Source organism: Scleropages formosus, chromosome 9, assembly GCF_900964775.1.
Source record: "Scleropages formosus chromosome 9, fSclFor1.1, whole genome shotgun sequence".
NCBI lineage: Eukaryota > Metazoa > Chordata > Actinopteri > Osteoglossiformes > Osteoglossidae > Scleropages > Scleropages formosus.
The window spans coordinates 18,891,777-18,910,678 of NC_041814.1; the positions used below are offsets into that span (position 1 = coordinate 18,891,777).

Consider the following 18,902-nt stretch of genomic DNA (forward strand, 5'->3'; position numbering starts at 1 on the left):
TGCTGGCATTATTAAATAATATGTGGCGGACGGCTGCGGAGAGCATTGTGTCCCTGTCAGGCCATTGCTGTTGATTCGTGTAGTTGTGCTTCATATGTGTAATATATGGCCAAGCAGCGCGTGTACTGTTTTGTACAGTTTTGTGAATTAAGTTTGTTTTTTCGTAAGTCTGGCACATATATGGCAATTAGAACCGAGCGTCAAACTTGCAGTGCTCCGGAAACTCTCCTGGAACCATAGGGTGAGAGGCACGGTACACCCTTGGATGGGAGATCAGTCTTTCACAGGGTGGGTAATCACATAGTTATCCTCTCATACATGCAGACTCTAATGGCAATTTAGAGTCAACCAGTTCACCCAAAACATTCCTCTTTGGACTGTGAGGAAACCAGAGCTGGGGAACCACATGAGCATGTTGAAAACATGCAGATCTATGTGGACGGACCCACTTTCGAGCTCAGAGCCTAGTCTGAACCTACAGCCCAGGAGTTGTTGGGCATCAGCATTACCTGCTGTGTTACAGTGTCTTTATAATTTTCATGTCATTGCTGAGCTTTGCCTTGATGTGAACCTGACATTGAACCTATGGGCAACTAAATGATTTGGTGTGATTTTTTTCTTCAGGAACGTGCCGCTGACACTTTTTCTCACGCTAGGCGTGTGTGAAACGAGGGTACGATGGCCAATAGGCCAGAAAAGTAATGCACAGAAGGACACGTATTCTTGCCTTGGCAGTAATAAAATTCATAAGTAGTGCGAGGAAAGAAAAAAAAAAGTGGCAGTGGAGTAGATCTGAAATCACTTTGACCTGATGGCAGCAAGTGTGGGGGGGGAAAAAAGCAGAATTTGCTGATAATGAACAACTAGCCTGCAGCTTTTAACAACTACTCTTAAAATACTTCTTACGTGACTTGTTTTTTTCAGTCGAGTTGTGCCGATCATCATCCGATTTCCCCGAAAGGTAGAGCTGAATTTGATTTGCATAGCGGTGGGAAAGGTCCCAGAGTGACAGCAGCAAAAAAGTAGAAGCCCTGCAACTGAACCCTTTATAAGACAGACTTTGTCTTTATTTATTTGCACAAAGTCTTGTCTGTTATTTCTTTTCCTTTCTTTCTTTTCTCTATTCTGTTACGCTTTTTAGATTAGTATGACCTGATCCTGGAGGCAGCGGCACCTTCGGGTTGCTTTGAAAGGACCTGCTGAACTGTGGCATGAAAGACAGCATTCAGGTCAAAGAGAACTTGTAGAGAGAGAAAACTGTCAGGAGGTAGCGAGATGTCACTAACAACCTTAACAAGTGCTGTTTCTGTGCCATAACTGGGTCGTAAAACCTGACTGATATGTCTGTATCCTGAGGCCAGGAGCTTTTGAGCAACATTTTTTTTTTTTTTATTGTTGGAATATTTCCGGTTGGCAGTAACGTTTGAATAACGGTTTTATTAAATAATGGCTCTGAGATGCAAATTTGGAAATTAATTGACGTGGGGAAACGAGAGCGGAGGTTCCCCACTTCGAGTAAAGATATGTAGCTATGGTGACAAAACAACATAGCAACACCTCCAGTGAAGCCTACAGCTCCTGTTGAGGCTGCAGAATCTTCTTGCTGCTCTTAATTTCGAAGGGTTACATGTATACGTTCTGTTCGGCGATATGAAAAGTACGATAAGAACGTTAAGTAGCGCGAAAAATGTCGCTCGTTCTTTTGCACGGTGTCACGGAGAATTGAGGCTTTTGAAATGCACACAGAAACACTGAGTAGGCGCACTTCCCTTTGGGGGAAACTTGTCTTATTTCCCACCGATGCTACATGATGGATGCGGCAATGCTCTTGCGCGTCATATGAAAAAGGGGAGGTCAGATTTATGCAGGTCGTTGAGTTTTTTTTTTTTTTTTTGTCGTTATATGCTAAAATAGAGTTTGTCCTGCAAAATGTATTTCTAGAAGCAGAATTTTTGTTTTAGGTAAGTTAATTTAGTTAATTTAATGCGTTAATTTTCCAAGTTAATTTATTTTGTCTATTTTCCCTTTGGGAGACCGTTTGAAAATGTGCAGTTTGTTACTTCTCAATATATTGTAATGTTTGATTATCAAAACTTGTGTCCATAGTTATACCTAGTTTCTGTTGCATCGCATAATTTCTTGAAAGCCTTTGGGTGTGAAAGTCATAGTTGAAAGGTTGTGGGTGTTCAGTTTGATAGAAAGAATAAAGCTTCTTAAGTTTTTCACGTGGGTCTTCTTTCATTGTTAAATCTGGCTGTATGTATTAATTCCTTTAATTTTATGTAATCAGTTGATAGTCTTCGTGCTTTTTTTTTCGGTGAGAAGTTCACATGTGACATTATAAATCTAATTTACCAGTATGTGTTAATTGTTGATTTAAATTGTAATTCCCTTCCCCCTCATGCTGGCAATGACAATGAAAATTATATATTAGCAATTCTGATTAAGGAATGACCTTTACGGCTAATTTGTTGTTCTCATCAAAAGTCAATGGTTTCTTTTAAATTACATTGCCTTTGCATGTTAGGACGCGTATTACAAATACAACAGTGTTTCACCAGTTCATCGCAGGAGAGACAGCGACTGCAGCAAATTGTGGTTCCAGAATGAACTGTGCGTTAAGGAAAGCAGCACCGGCAACTTGGGTGATTTAATATCTATAGTTTTCTATGGTTTCCTTTGGCACAGTGTCAGTGTCAGACTGTGAAGGATGTACCTAATATCCCTCATATGAGTGGATGTCGAAGGAGACTAAGTTTTTGCTTATATTTATGAAAAATATTTGCTCCGTGGCCTATGGTGCTTTTTTTTCACCCTTCGGGTTAGTCAGGGTGAGATTTTGAGGATGATAGGGTGTGAATCGAACATGCTGCTCAACAGCAGTATGTGTTTGTGTGTGAGAGAGAGAGTGCATTTCTATTTTAAGGGATAAAATATATATATATAAACATCGCTGCTTGAAAGTATGTGAACCCCTTAGGGATGTTCGTTATTCTAAAATATTAAAACAAACTTATAAAATCTAAATCTTAAAATGAATTAACGATTATGATTTTACTCACCTAATTCTACTTACTTACTTGGCTTAACCAGTGGTTCACTTATTTTTGCATCTACACCACTTGCGTTTTTCTACTGCATGCATGATTTCCTCTAAATCAACATATGGAATTGGTAATTACATCTGTTATGTCAGAAGAGAAAGACTGCTTCGGATTAAATAACGAGTTCGCATATTTTTAAGCAGCGCTGTATATGCGCTGAACTGGCGTGTGGTCATTTTAATAAAATAATACTGTATACATTCAGTGTGCTGTCTCTGGAATGTGCAAGTTAATAGATAAATCAGTGCAGTACTGTTGATGTGTGTTCATAATTGGTATTAAAAAAAAGAAAAAAAAACACGATTACAATGTAATGACTAAGAGAAATGTGTGATGTAGGTAGTGGGGGATCCCTAGAACAGAACAATGGGGTCATGTTCACTTCTGCGGAACACATATCATTGAATTATTATTATTGCATGTTTAGAGAAGTGGGAGACTGAAAACCTGCCACGGTGCTAGAGGAGCCATTAGGCCTGATTAGCCTTGGACGCAGTTATTCTCTCTCTCACGACACCCAACTCCATACGGGGACAGAGGCACAGGTCACCACTGATGACTTGATCCATAGTTAACTGATTCGTATCCCTGTATCTGAGAATTATCATTACGTTAATTAGACTCCATGAATAAAAATGCGGTTGGGGCTTAGAGGTACCGTATACCATTCATCCTTTTTCAGTAACCGCTTGCATGATGCAGGGTGGCGGTGGTCCAGAGTCTAACCTGAAAACACAGGATGCAAGGCAGGCACATCTTGGGCAGGATGTCATTTACAGGGCAATTGGAGGCAGCATGATTAAAAATTTATTTACACTGACATTTCTGTAGTAGCACACACTTTTCTGGAAGATTACGTAGTCAGAATAGACTGTGGGTTACAAAGTTACTGTTTGGGGAAAAAAAAAACAAAAATTAAGACCTTTAAATTAAATTACTGTTGGAATTACTGTTACTAATTACTAAATTACTTTTTTTTTTTTTTTTTTTTTTTAAATCTATAGGCTCAAGTTTAAGAGCCGAAAAAATGTGCTGCAGCTTCATGCATGTATGCGTACATATGCAAAAAAACTGTATGGGTGTTTGTTTATGAATGACGTGATTTAGTATAAAACCAACATAAATAAATGGGGGAAAACAACATATCTGTTAGAGTAAGTTGCCAGTCTTCATGAAGATTCTGTATTATTGAATTCTTTGTGGCTTTTGCTGCTGCATGACTAATTGAAAGAATGAATTACACAATTTGTTAGGCACACACACACACAAAAGATTCATATTGCCTTGGAACGTGCTCATCAAACAAAGAATTCAAAGGTCTCATTCGGGTGCAGAGGAGAGGGGGGAAAAAAAAAAACGCCCCTGCTGTATGTGAACACTCAGCTGTTCCTTCAATTTTGACAATGTTTCGCTGATGTGTTTGGATGGGAAATACGCCGTACAGCAACTTGATTTTATTATATCCCGGAAACCACAGTCGCTGCACCTTGTGTGTGCGGCTCGGAAACATTCCTTTGTGAGCGGTGCTCCGTGCGCCTGCCTGAATTGCTGTGACCTAGAGCAATTCTCGAACAAATAAGACTGCCTTTGTGTCTGCATTATTTTCTGTTGACATTTGCCATGCACTTGGGCGCCTGGCCGGGGAGATGAATGAGGGCCTAAAATGTAGCTGTATCATCCTTGTGTCTTTAATGTTACCTTGGGAGGAAAAAGAGAAAGATTTGTTCCCATAGAAATGCACCGTTGGTCTGACAGCACATTGAAAAGGTTCATTTATTTCTTTATTTATTCCTCCCCCCTTTGATTATTTTGTGATTCGCCCACTCAAATAAAGGGATTACCTATTATTTCCTTTCCAGTGTAATTAAAAGTCATTGTTATGTTATGGCATTGTATATGTGACAGATCTTACCTTTATACAGTACACCACTGAGGTTGCATGCATCTTATGTTATTAAAGTTGTAAGCCCGTTATTACTGATTATTAATCCATCGAGTTTTTTAATTTGCTTTCTGTTTGACATCTCAAATATGTCTTCCTTAATTAACTCTTTTAATTAAATTCCAACTTAAATTACCAAATTACCTCCTGTATTTTACATTGCATTTCCTGTTTCATCTGTGGAGCTAATTATTAATTTTAATTGGCTTAGTCCGATATAAGCCACTTAGTCATGTACTGTACTATGCACTTCAGAAATATACATGTTAGCAAAAACATCTATTGCACTGTAAACTATGATATTATGCACTTATCCCAAGAACAGTAGCGAAGATCAAAAATCAAATCATGAAAGTACGTTCAACCAAGTGTTTGTCTTATTGCAGCAGGGGTGCCATAATGTGTGTCCTTATGGCGAGGGGTGGGTTGTTTTGTTTACCGAGGTCTGTTAGCGTTTACACAGTGACACGTTGCGCTGATTAATGAGAAGGTACAATTAACTTGCCATCCCCGTGTCTTCTTTCGTACGGTATGTACATTGTCCCTGGCACAGCAGAACTCGCCTCGGTGCTTGCATGTGTTCTTCAGCATATAAAACATATTTTTTTTCTTTTATGCATCACTTTGAATTGTGCAAGTTTAATGGCAAGTCCAGATGACCTCGATTAAACGTTCTTCTTCCCTGTTACGGTTATTCTTTTTTTTTTTTCCTGAATGCAACATACCATCTGAGCAATAATTCACAGGCAGAAAACTCATGTCAGGCCAACCATTACGTTTATTTTGCTTGACAAATGGCCCTAAATGTGGAGTGCAGTGATTTTGCAGTCCCATTATGACGGCGTAATTCACCCAGAACAATACTATGCTGCACACTAAAAATATAGCTGCAGGTGACCTGAGAGTTAAGATATCAGATTGTAACTCAGAGGTTGCAGGTTGTTGGTTATAGGAATGGTCCAATGTAGTAGTTTTGTGCATGAAACTTTACCGTAACGGCTGCAGCATCCACAGAATGTTGCCAAGCCATCTTACCGTTTGTCTTTAAATTGAATGTTTGATGTTCTTTCTTGGGATATATGGTACGTGCGTGCAGATAAACCACGTTTAACAAGTCCCGTTTCATACATGTCAGATCTCCTGTTGATCTCCTGTAAATGAGATAGGAAATTAGTGTCTAGCACAGAAGCCAGGGTGGTACTCCAGTGGAGGAGGACAGCGTGTTTGTGCTGCCTACAATTTTTTTTTTTATTTATTAGGTGCACTGGGAGTTGAAGGGTTATGCTTCTGAAGCTGTCTGATTTAAATTTTTTTAATCATGCCACAATATTAATCATACTGAGACATGGAAGAGGAAGGATCATAGTTAATATCTCAGGAGCATTTAGCTTAACTTGTGCATTGTATTCCCCCAGCATTGCGACGCAGCAGCACCTTTTCTCTAGGTACGACTCTGGCGCAATATCCATTATGCTTCGGGCAAAGGATAATTTATTGTCAAATAAAAAATGGGTCAACGCTAATGTCACTTGATGATCAACCACCCAGATTTAATAAAACATCTTGCCGCTGCGTATTCCGGTGCGGCGCCTGGTGTTTCAGCCGTACCAGCTCACTGCCGCACTCCTGTAATTACCCCGCTGTCAGGGTGATAAGTAGTATTAATGGGAGCCTTGTGCACTTTAGTCTGCCGTGAGCTTAGAGAATTGCAAGATGGGATTATTATAGGAGACTGGCTATAGTGGGCCCCTCTCTTTCTCCTCCTCTTTTCCTTTTTCTCTCCATGCTATAAAAAAAAAAAAAAAAAGACTGAGATACAGTCTGTTTTACCCTTTTTCATCAGCGTCCACCGTTTCAAAAACAGCAATTTATTTGCGCGTGTGTTCGGTGAGAGAAGTGAGCTGGCTGCCTGATGACCACCCCTCCCTCTCCCTCAGGGGGCCTCCCACATGTCCATCACATGGACTAACAAATCAGGTCACGTCCATTGTGGTTCTGCATGAATGTTTAATTGACCCCTGCTTAATTATTCCATTTATTATTTACAATGTGTATGTCATTGCCTGCCAATACGATGTTTTCTAACTGTTATGTTGTCACTGGAATTTATAACGATGTTACTCTTCGCAAACATGACAAAGGTACACTTTTCCTCCCACCTCTGGTAGTTCCAGCTATTTCATTTTATTTTTTCATTTTATTTTTATTACTTAGCTAGCTCTCTTATCCTGAGTGACTTACAAATTTTACCCATAGAGCAGGGTTTGTCCTTTCAGGAAACGTACCCTGATCAAAGGTATTACACCTGTGACATTCAGATTTGCAGCCATGCAGTAATATTACATTCACAGGAGACAGCTGTTTACTTTTATTAATTTTCTCTCTCAAGTGTTTGTGCGCTAACGCAATCTTGCTGAATTTGCCGACACGCAGAAGTCAAACAGTTTATTTGTGGTCAGTGTTGCTGTTTGTATATTAAAGTAACATATTTTTTTTCTCAATAGGTGCCTAAAATGTGCAGATGCCCCATGCCAGAAAAGTTGCCCAACCAATTTGGATGTTAAATCCTTCATCACCAGCATTGCAAACAAGGTAATGCCTTTATATGGTTTTTGATATAGTCCACAGTTATTTCTGTTTACTTTTGTGCATGTACACACACACACACACACAATCTTTCCCGCTGCAATGAACCCGACTTTCCTATTCAATAACACCATGTTTACTTTACTAGCTACTGTAGTGCAGAATACAGTGTTTTGCCTTGTAGAGCCTTGCATGAGAGCCACAGGCAGTTCAAAGCACAGCATCTAAGAGAGCCCACTGGCACCAACTTAAAGAGAGCTGGGCCCTTTTGTTAACAGCGACCTACCATCATCTCTGTAACAATGTTAATCTCAAGCCAGAGTGATCATTTACAAGTCGTGCAATGTGTAAGCAAGGGGTATGTCTGAGGAAGATCCTAAATAATCTTGCAGAGATCATTCCCTGCAATAGTATTTACTGGTCAGCACAGTCCCACACTTTTCAAAAGAAGGTGTCAGAAACTCCTTGGAGAGCTTCTCCTTGGAGGGAATAAAACCCGAGGAGGTAGTTCTAATGAGAAATTTATATTTCTGATGGCTTGAATCAGTTTACATTTGTAAAATACATTTTCTCAAATTCTTTTCATGTAGTGTGTTTTAAATAAAATGTTGACACTCTCTTGCGGAAATGCCATTTGATTACTAACGTTTCTTTAAAAAACGAGCTGACTTCAAGGATTTAAAAATGAATATTAAACTGTCCTTTTGAAGTGCTGGGACTGAATACAGGGCTGATCATTTCTCAAAGCGCCAAAAAAAAAAAAAAAAAAAATCGCAATAATATAAAACCCAGCAAGAATCTTTCATTCTTTTTTCAAACTGTAAACGGATTACCATGTAGATTTGAATTAAAAATTCAATTATGTTTATTTTAAGATGAAAAAAGTCAGTTTCTTCTAAACAGTGGAAAATAAAAGAGAAGGAAGACTACAGTAATGTTGTCTAATCTTTCTGTCTCCACTGAAGTCCATTTTCATGTTGCTTTGTTTTGACAGGATAATCAGAGTAGACGTTGCAACAGTTATATAGACTTTCTAATTAAATGGCAAGAAGGGCTTAATGGTTTTACTTTAATGAAGTACGACACAACTAATGGGGAGCTGAAACTCTGAAACGAGTCTGATCTGTTTAAATAGTCAATGCAACCTTTTCTATTTAAAGGTCATGTCAATTAAAGCACACTTTATATTTTAGGCAAAACTCTGAACTTACACCTTGCACGTCAAGCGCCCAGTCTGAGCAAGTAAATCTCCAAGTTTATGTATTTTTAAAGATGGCTTTAGTATTTCAAACCAGCCTTAGTAGCTTCCCTACCCGCTAGTACATTTATTGACGCATCTTTGGGTTCTTAATGTTAACTCTGGTGACGAACTTAAAACGTAAATGTCTCTGTGGTGTTCTGGAAAGAAAGGCAACTCGCACTTTTTCGATGAGTTCACACACGACTGTCAGCGTGACCCTGATGGTGCTCTTTGCCGCACGCTCTACCCGTGGTTAGGGGCTAAATTGAAAACTCAACCACCAGTCTGCTCTGGATTCAGCCAGCTTCTTTCATGCACTTCTCTGTGAAAGACAGTCTATAGTAATGCAGCAAGAAAATACGTAGGGGTTGAAATCTTTCTAAATTGTAGGTGGGTGCCATTCCTTGGTCCTTTAATAAGTGCAAGATTGCCCTTTTCAGGCAGATTCCAGAGATCAGGAAACAAACGCTGCCTTTTGGCTCAACATTTGTTCTCTTATGGAACACGTTTCCTTGTGCCCCTTCTGACCACCGGTAGGACACTCTCTCGTGCTTGTAATGTGGATAACATCATTCTGCGTGAGATTTTTTCAGAGAAGATGAAACCGAAGGTGTTGTCAAGGGAACACAGTAACTGGAAACACTTACCTTCCCAACTTATGGCAAAACCATCTGCAGAATTCTGAAAATATTTACAGCTTTTTTTTTGTTACGTTGGAAGAAATGCTGGCAGCTTCGGTAAAGGGATGTGAAGCAGGGTGTCGATATATGAACGCTTGCCTTGGGAGTTATCCAGTACAGGTCGACAGGAATTAGCAAAGCATTTTTATTTCATGTATTGTGATTGCCAAAATCATTCTGAAGAAGTTCAGCTTTTTTGGTGTTAACAACGGGTGTATAACTACCAGTTCCCAGCACTTTGCCTTCAGCATCTCGGGGCTTCAGCAGCGCCTTGCCCAGACAGCATTGTCAGTTAGAGTGCCAGTGTTATTGGACAGATGGTGTTGAATCGAGAGAAATAGCTGCCAAATGTCAAAAGCCACCATTCCATCAGAAATAGTTCGCAATTCCACTCAATGCCACCTCTTAGGGAAGAAGTGGAATTAGATTAACTCGTCAGAGTAAGATATACTTAGGCACTGCTTGCAGCTGCCACTTTGTAACTTGGATGGCAAAGTGCATGACTATGCCCGAAAAAGCCTTCCTCTATCTCTGTTCCTCTGTGCTCGGATTGGGGCCGGGTAGAAATTGAATGAAGCAGATTTAGGCGAACTTTCATTGCCCTGCAAATACAAGAATTGTGGAAAAATACATATTAATTAAATGGCTGCCTTTGTTACACAGCGACCTGTTTTATCTTCTCAGAGAGATTACTTTATCAACACGTTCTCTTACGTGTAGACTTGGCACCCCATTTGTGTCATCAATTACAGTTCCACAACTTTAGGAATTCCTGTTGAACCCTTGCGTGTCCGTGTGTTTGAGCTCCTTTCTTATACAGTGGACTTCTGCACCTTGGTTTAGAATTACTATGGAGCGGCGAAGGCCATCCTGTCGGACAACCCGCTGGGACTCACGTGCGGTATGGTGTGTCCCACGTCTGACCTCTGCGTGGGAGGCTGCAATCTCTACGCCTCGGAGGAAGGACCCATTAACATCGGGGGACTGCAGCACTTTGCTACCGAGGTAGGAGCTACAAGGCCACCCGGGCTCTTTTTCCTCCGACAGAATTGGTTGTTTGTCCCCATCTGTTCATTTAATACCGCAGCATACTGCAACAGATTTTAATGTTCTTAACTTTCTTTTGGATACAGTTGATGTATTGCAATGGAGCTGTTCTGCCATGGAGAGCTACAGAATCCGCAGGTTTTCGTTGTGTCACAGCTTCCGTTGATTAATTGAAGTTATCGTTTTAAACGTAGTAAAAGTCATTTCGCAGCAGCGAATCGGGTTCAGATTTGGGCCAGCTTTATCGTTCGTTTTCTCTTTCTTTGTCGTGTGTGAATGAGCAGAGCGGATAGCGTAAGAATTGTTGAACTGAATTTGTAACGTTGTAAGTCACCTTGGAGACAGGTGTCGGCTAAATGGATACTAAAAATAATGATAATGAATGCCCAGCAGTCAACATTGCAATATTAGGAAGCTTTTGACAAGTAATTTTAGAGGAAAGGCTTGGGTAAGCAACTAAAATAATAGGAATTTCCAGCTGAAGTTTAATCACAGAGGAGTAAACATCTGATGCGAAACGTATGAAAAAAACTGGAAAATGAATAACGTTATTTCATTAGAAGTATTACGTGTCAATGTTTAATTGTTCGGTTAGTTTTTCTGTTTCTCGGCTATGGGAGGACCTCCTCGTGTCAGCGTGTAGCTTCTGATCTTACTGCAGACTCAAGGTGTTTGATTGTCTGTTTAACCTTTGCGTTTGAATGTCTTGTCGCACTGCGCACCCGTATTTCTGCTTGGTTTGGCAGCGATAACTTCTCTCATCTCTGTTAAGTTAGCGTAAGTCGTGATGGAGTGCCACTCCTTCGTATCAGAATCGTATTAATGGTGTCTCCAAACTCTTTGTTACGGCAGCTCCCCCCATCCTCCTTGCAGACGCATGGCATCTGTCACACTGTACCATTAAAGTCATAATTCTCCCTTATTTTATCGCACAGCCCGTCTCCCGCCATGATAAATGTCAGATTTACCATTAGAAATACAAGCTTACACAAAATGAGGGAAAAGAGAGAGAGAGAAATGCCAGATGTCAAAGTCGCCACACATCAGAGAAGTAAATGTGAGTGTTTGTAAACCAAACAAAAAAGTCTTTTATGTCAAAAACACAAGATTTAATGTCAAATGAAATTCCCTTTCTGTTAGTAAAGGAAAGCAAAGGAAAGAGGAAATGCAACACGGCGTCGAAAAATCCTTGTAGGATGATCCTCGAAGTCATAGCCTTTAGTGGGTTCGTAGATTACGAGAGCGGTGTCGACCCTTTCTTTGCGTCCCGTGACTTTTATCGGAAACGAACGAGATTTTAAGTGAGAGAAGATTTCTCCTGAGTTGTGTACCGTGAATTGTTTGAACCATTTCTTTATTTACCACGTGTAGTTTATGTGGTGAATAGTGGCTTAGAGTACAGGTGTTTATAGTGTTCGAGTGAATGCGGGCATCTGTCACTGTCACTGTCATCGCTCTCTTTGGTTCTGCGCTAACTGCTAATTAAACGGAAATGTCAAACGTTGCGCGCCGGTTCGCGTTGTCACCTTTGGCCCCGTCCTTTTGTGGCTGCTGTTCAGGTTGCGTTTTTTTTTCCTGGCCTGACGAACTCACAGGGCCTTTTGTCCTTTTAAAGTGCACGTAGAGAATATGGTGGACATAATCAGCGGGCGCTGTGCGAACAGATGTTTTACATTCTTGCGTCAACAAATGCGAATGAGCGGCTGGCGCGGTCGAGCATGCGGTCAAAAGTCCTCACAGATGAGAACAGATGTGATTAAGCTCTGTTTCCGCGGTGTGTAATTCCCAATCCACTAGCACCAAGTCCACAGAGGAAAAAATAAATTAACTTAAACAATTGTTTTACCCAATTTTTACATTAATTCTTACAGTGCCAAGCACCAAGACAGTGTCGCAGAGTTAATGGAGATCATACGCTGCTCTGGATATTGAGCATGCTAAGTATCCAATTTTAGTGTGTGCGTCTCCAATTTTAGTAGGTACATGCAATGTGCAATTTTAGCTCTTGAAGTATTGCAATTTGTGTTTAATTATTAGCTACCAAAATAAGGCTTTATCTTTTACAACTTGGGCGAGAGGGAAATGTATATTCCTGCAGCTGCCGCCGGCTTCAACGTCCCACCATTTTACCAACCCGTCTGAGACGTTTTACCACATGAGCAATTACGAGCGGTGAGGGCTGTCTTATGAAAGTCGTTACACGTCCGTTAGTGGTAGCTCGAGCTCCGCTTGGCGTCTTTTAGAACACGTGCAAGCTTCCCTTCGTTGTGTTGTCTTTTTTTTTTTTTCTGTCAGTTCATTTCCACACATTTCTGACACAACTGCATGAGGCCAACATATAAATATTTAGGAAACACTATAATCCATGTATTCACCCAAAAAGTAGTCGAACTGTGCCAATATGTGAAGTATACCCATATACGGACCATACCACATTGTATTAAGATCTTGACATTTTTGTGATATTTCTTTTTTATTTTTATTTATTTTTACAACCAAACTGTGCATCAAATGTTCCAGCTTTAGAATGTAAACTAATAAGGAGTACTAAAGTTTAGTGCTGAAAAAGTGTGTCCGAAGGCATTTTGAAAGCATGAATTAGTCAGATGTGTGTTTATATCAAATACGAACCATTTTTTAATTTGAAGAGTGATCATTAATCAGTATTTGAAAAAAGCTTCATTTCTACTTAAATTGTTCTGTAGGCCTTTAAAAGTCAGTTGATGTATAAGCTGCATAATATATTTTTTTAGTAAAACAGTTGTTATGATAGCAGTTGACAATGATGATGTAAAGTACCACTAACACTGCATTTCAATACCTCTGATTTATATATTACCATACACTGCATGGAACTTCATTTCCTAATGCTACCATTATCCCGTCGTATTTTTTTTTTCTTTCTCTAATATAACGTTCCGCAGACAGAAGGCTCAGTGTAAAGTTTCATTACCTGTTACAGGATAAAAAGGAGCAATTATGAAGTGGCCATCCTCTCCAACCACCTACCACCACTGTGACTTATTATATGTCTCTGTCTTGGTGGCAGCTCCTCCTTTCTTAAATGTGAAAGGTCACAGTGGTTATCTGGCCGATAATTAGATAACCTCGGGAGGAGACTATCACAGTCCGGCTCTGTTCCCTTGTGCTCCTGTGGTCTGATAAAGTCACTGCCCCTCTTGAGGTAAGTGAGAAGTATGGTATTTCTGGCAGAATCATATATGAAGGCTGATGGACGCTGCAGGTAAATTGTGTGGCAGGGCTGCCCCAGTGGGGTGGCCACTTAGGCTTTTGTGGTATAGGACCCACTGCGCTCTTCATATGCTGTTTCACCCTAAATACAGTGCATTTATGTGCAGCAGATTGTGTAGTTCTTAGTGACGTTTGTAATGACTCGGGTTCGAGTCCCTAAGCCTCCAACTGTGTCAGCTTAATACAGGCGTTCAGGTCTTTACATATATACATAAATATCGGTTTTTAATTGCTTTAAAATAGTTTAATCTGTGAAGCTAGACTTACTCGAGTTACCAATGCTACAATTTAGATAAAGCTAAATACTTTATATTATGGGCCTTAAAATGCTCAGATGCATTTTCCCTCCAATTTTTTTTTTTAACGATGGTGGAATTTCTCGCCTCCCCCTTTTTTTTTAACTGTTAAATCTGTTTTTCATTCTCAGATCTGCCGTTAACATAAATTCAAGTCGGTTCTCTTACCAGTTTCCCACGCGCCTTTTGCGGATCATCGTTTGTGCTGCGTTTGCCGCTTCATTGTGCAGGCCCGTTGAGAAACTGGCCGTTGCCCTCCGATTCAGGACTTGCTCGAGGGCGAGAAAGGAAGTCTGCTTGATTAAGGTTTTGGAAGCAAGCGGCGGCTGTCCTCCCAGCGATGGGAGATTATTTCTATGGGCCCGGTTCACTGAGAGAGTTTGTGCGAACAGATTACGCTTTTAGACAACCCTCTGCCGCAAAGTCAGCTCGGCGTTCGATGCAGCCGTTTCGTTTGATCCAAAGTGGATCGGTGTCACAGGCCCTTCACGTCAGGTGAAGTCCTTTCCTTTGTGTGGGGGAAAAAGTTCCCTCGTCTCTGTGAAATTTTCTGGAGGCCAGTGCTGGTCATTAGCTTGTTTTATGATCATTTTATGACAAATACTCTACATACTTTGGCGTAGTTAATGAATAATTGAACACGGAACATGCAAGTAACTGCTAAATTGAATTCAGTTGAATTTATTTTTTATAGCGCCCTTCTCAGCATGTTGGCTTACAACACTCAACATAGCACAAGTGCCAAAATAACAAATGACATCTAACAAGTATCACAAGTAATAACACTGGTAGAGAGATTTAAAAAAAAAAAAAAAATGCAGGAAAGGCAGAAAAGAGGAAACTGAACTTCTAAGGTTGGTACAAGACATTAAAACTCTTAAAACCTCCGGAGACTGAGGTCAGACAAACCCTCTTGAGATCTCTTATATTACACAGTTAATGGCAGCAAAAATACTTGTGTTGATCTCCATCATTTATTTAATTTTTATTATTATTTCATTATTTCAGTGATTTGTAACATGAAGGTTGGCTTAAGTCCCCAGAAAATCATGTACGAGCAGGTGAACATGGAAGCTGCTTTGCATAAAGGGATGACTAACCTTGTGGCTTTGGATAAAAGTGTTGGCTAACTTACAAAGCGCTTGGTGAATTTACTGAAAATGAAAGTTGATCATGGTAAAGCTGTTTGCTGCTTTTATCTCAAGGTTTTCAGCAAAATGGGGATTCCTCAGGTTCGAAACCCTGACCTGCCACCTCCGGATCAGATGCCTGAAAGCTTCCACTCTAAGATCGCCCTGATTGGCTGCGGCCCCGCCAGCATCAGCTGTGCCTCGTTTTTGGCTCGCCTGGGTTACGACAACATCGCAATTTTCGAGAAAGAGAAGTACATTGGAGGACTGAGGTAAAGGGCTTTGGTTTTTGTTGTTCAGAACACATTTATTCAAGGATCTGTGTTACTTCCTAATTAGGTACATCGCTTTTATTGTAGGGATTTGTGAGGTCAGCATGGAAAAGGCAGTGCAAACTTATATGTGAGCAGCTTTAACAGTCATACACCAAGGCTTTAACTAGCCAGACAAAAATGAACATGAAAATATGTGTTTGCAGAAACAATACAGTAGCATTTAAGCAGGGATCAGGAGCAATAGTCTTTGTGGGCATGCTCAATATAACATCATGCCTCATAATTAGCTTTGATTTATTCAGAACTGTCACTTGATTTTGATAGAATGCATGATTTAAATCTCATTAAACTGAATGCTTTCAGAACTTGCTATCTTGATTTTGATAGAATGTTATTTTTGATCGAATGCACAATTTAAATTACATTAAAATGAATCCTTTGAGAACTTACTATAATTTTTCAATCATGTTAAAACCAAATTAGACTAAGGAGTAACTGTGGCCTTATGGAGAAATATAAATAAAGATATTTTTATTTTTATCCCTGAATGTTATTCTGTTTTTTTTTTTTTTTTTTTGTCAATTGGTGATCTCTTAATTGTTCTTGCCTCAGGAAGAATTAAATGCTAAAGGACCGAGAAACTGAAAGTGCAACAACATGCTTTTTGTTATGTTCTGTTGCCATTGAACAATTGAAACTGAAATGCAATTATAGCGGTGTTCTAAAATTTCCTGTGGTTTAAGACAATTACTTGACATTTGTTCATTTAGCGAGTGCTTTTTTCCAAAGCAATGTACCGTGTAATTTGGTGACACCTTTATCCTAAATGACTTACACTTTTAGACAAACTACACCAACCTTCATATAATCATTCACACATTTAGACAGCAGGACAATATAACTCACTCTCTCACTCACACGTTCACACAAACACCACCAGTATTTAGCGTGACCGATTCACTTGAAACACACGTCACTGGAAATCTACATGCCTGCGGGGAAAACATGCCAACTCTACGCGGTTTCTGAACCGGGACTGAGCCGAACCCAGTGCGGTCGGGTGAGACCCCAACGCTATCTGCTGTGGCGCCGTACAGCCCGGTTCAGAAACAGCTGTAAATGCTCTGAGTAAATGTTATACTTAAATCGACTTAAATCTTGCACTGTATTAAATTAAAGTCTCAATCAAGACTGAGTAATCAAGAGCTCAGCTGGAGTAAAAGCCTGAATAAGCTGCAGCCTGGAAGGACCAGGGTTGGCTCTACCTGACCTAAGCTTTTTAATCTTCTCTGCATCATACAGTTCTTCAAATTAATGTTAATAGGCATCTTCACATTCAAATTTACAGTTATTTAATTAGTAGTGGCGTTGCTCTGATTGCACTGATTCCAGATATTTTGGAATCGAAGTAATTCACTCGAGAGAAGGTGGCACCCTGGACTGTTGGGTAGACAGCATACTGTAGAATAAGATCCTTCACATCCATCACGTTTCTTCAGACATGATGCCGCTCATCTTGATGTGAAAATGCGTGCGATACGGCCTGTTCGTGTTGCGCATGTATGGCTGCGCAGTATCCTGGAATAAAATTTATTTACATTTTCATGAGTGAAAGAAATGACTGGTGACCTGTCCTGAAGAGCCATCGTCCCTAGGCAGTGAAGAGAAGCCATAGAAAAGCACTTTAAAGAATACAGTAGCACAATGCAGCAGACACTGTAGTAAACATTGCACCAGATTACAAAATGATCGTTTTTCATGTAGTTTTACTGGATTTTGGAAACAGTAAATTAAGTTTTTATCTGCAGCCCTGTTAAAATACCAGAGACACCAGCATTATCGCATGAACTGGTTTCAGTTTTGTTGAATTATCATCTTAGCCCCGCTATTTATTTAAGATTTTTCAGAAAATCAGAATATTGTTTATTGGGCATGTATCTTTAAATCCTGTGAAATTTCAATGTCCAGGTTGTTGTGATAGAGAGATATTTTACAATAAGTAGAATTACATAAGCATTTCAGTCAATTTCTGTCAGCAATATGATGCATATATTTAGTGTTGATCTATAAATATTTGAATTCTTGTGACATGCTGTAAATTCAAGCTCTATTTATAACAGGTCCTCTGAAGGACGGTGGGGATATTGATGCTAGAGATCAATGTAAAATGTTGTAGAAGGTCAACAGTACTAATGAAAATAATTATTCATCGTCATTATTTAAGGCAATAGCCCTGTAAATGTTCTCACGTATGAAACTGCGTGTTTGCGGTCCACCGTTGTGTTGACCTTGACTCGTGGAATGAAAACAAGAATATTGTATTTGTTTAAAAAAATGAATGATGAAATGGTTTGAAAGAGAAGAATGAGTGCAGGACTAACAGATAAGATTTTTTAAGTACTTGTGTTGTTTGACTTTGTATAACTTTGAGGTTCTTCTCTCCATCCCCCGCTGTCCTCTGAGCAGCTCTTCAGAGATCCCCCAGTTCCGGCTGCCCTATGAGGTGGTGCAGTGGGAGATAGACCTGATGAGGGACCTGGGTGTGCAGGTAATGACCGACTATGCACCCCCCCAGCCCCCCCGTGCGGCCGATGCATCGGGGGCTTGGGAAGAATCGGCCGCCAAATGTCAGCTGCATTAATAAAGAATAATTAAAAGCTGCGTCGGGGAAGCGAGTGACAGGGAGACGCTTCCTCCAGCTTTGAGCGTCCGCTTGCCTGTTGTCTGAATGCCACTGCAGTGAGAAAGGGCAATCGATAGTCTCCATCTAGCACACCTGCTCGTGATTAATTTTTGTAGAAGAAGAAACAAATTCCCCCGGTTGCCCGGGGTAGATGAGCGGTAATAAATTCACATTTTTTGTGATGCATTCTTGAATTTTCTGCTCCCCTCGCCATTTGTCCTTTTTAATAGCTCCCCTGCATTAGTGGCTGCATTTATCCTGCAAAATAAATGACGTGTTGTTATGTTGTGAAATTACTCTGGTTGTTTTAATTGGTAGATAGAGAAGGGAAATGAAGATGCATGGAGGTGAGGTGTACCAGGTGAACAAAAGGGCAGTACAGTGGCTTTGCGGTCTTTCTTAAAAGGGGATTCTCCGCTCCCACTCATACAAGGTTATGCTTTCTTGCAGATCGTATGTGAGAAAGCACTCGGCCAGGATGGGATGACTCTGAGCAGTTTGAAAGAAGACGGGTACAAAGCAGTTTTCATTGGAATCGGTTGGTTTCATTTATAAGTGTGCTTTCTTACTGTACATGTTTTACAATTACTGCTTGCTGCCTACAGAAGTCTTACGTGTCATCTAATACAGGAATGAGGTGCCTAGGAAAGAAAAAAGTGTAGTTCAA

At 40.2% G+C, this 18,902-nt stretch overlaps 1 protein-coding gene across 2 annotated transcripts in view; it reads left to right on the top strand.

Moving 5' to 3' along the window:
* The window catches only part of dpyda (dihydropyrimidine dehydrogenase a), a 124,077-nt gene that overhangs the window by 26,713 nt on the left and 78,462 nt on the right, over window positions 1-18,902 (top strand). For both annotated transcript variants that reach the window (XR_001966205.2, XM_018754086.2), the window contains exons 4-8: window positions 7,551-7,638; window positions 10,396-10,557; window positions 15,353-15,549; window positions 18,019-18,100; window positions 18,686-18,773. Coding sequence is in view for 1 of the 2 variants with exons in the window: in XM_018754086.2 (XP_018609602.2) it covers window positions 7,551-7,638; window positions 10,396-10,557; window positions 15,353-15,549; window positions 18,019-18,100; window positions 18,686-18,773 (617 nt within the window). In the remaining variant the exon portion in view is untranslated. The remainder of the gene's footprint in view (window positions 1-7,550; window positions 7,639-10,395; window positions 10,558-15,352; window positions 15,550-18,018; window positions 18,101-18,685; window positions 18,774-18,902) is intronic.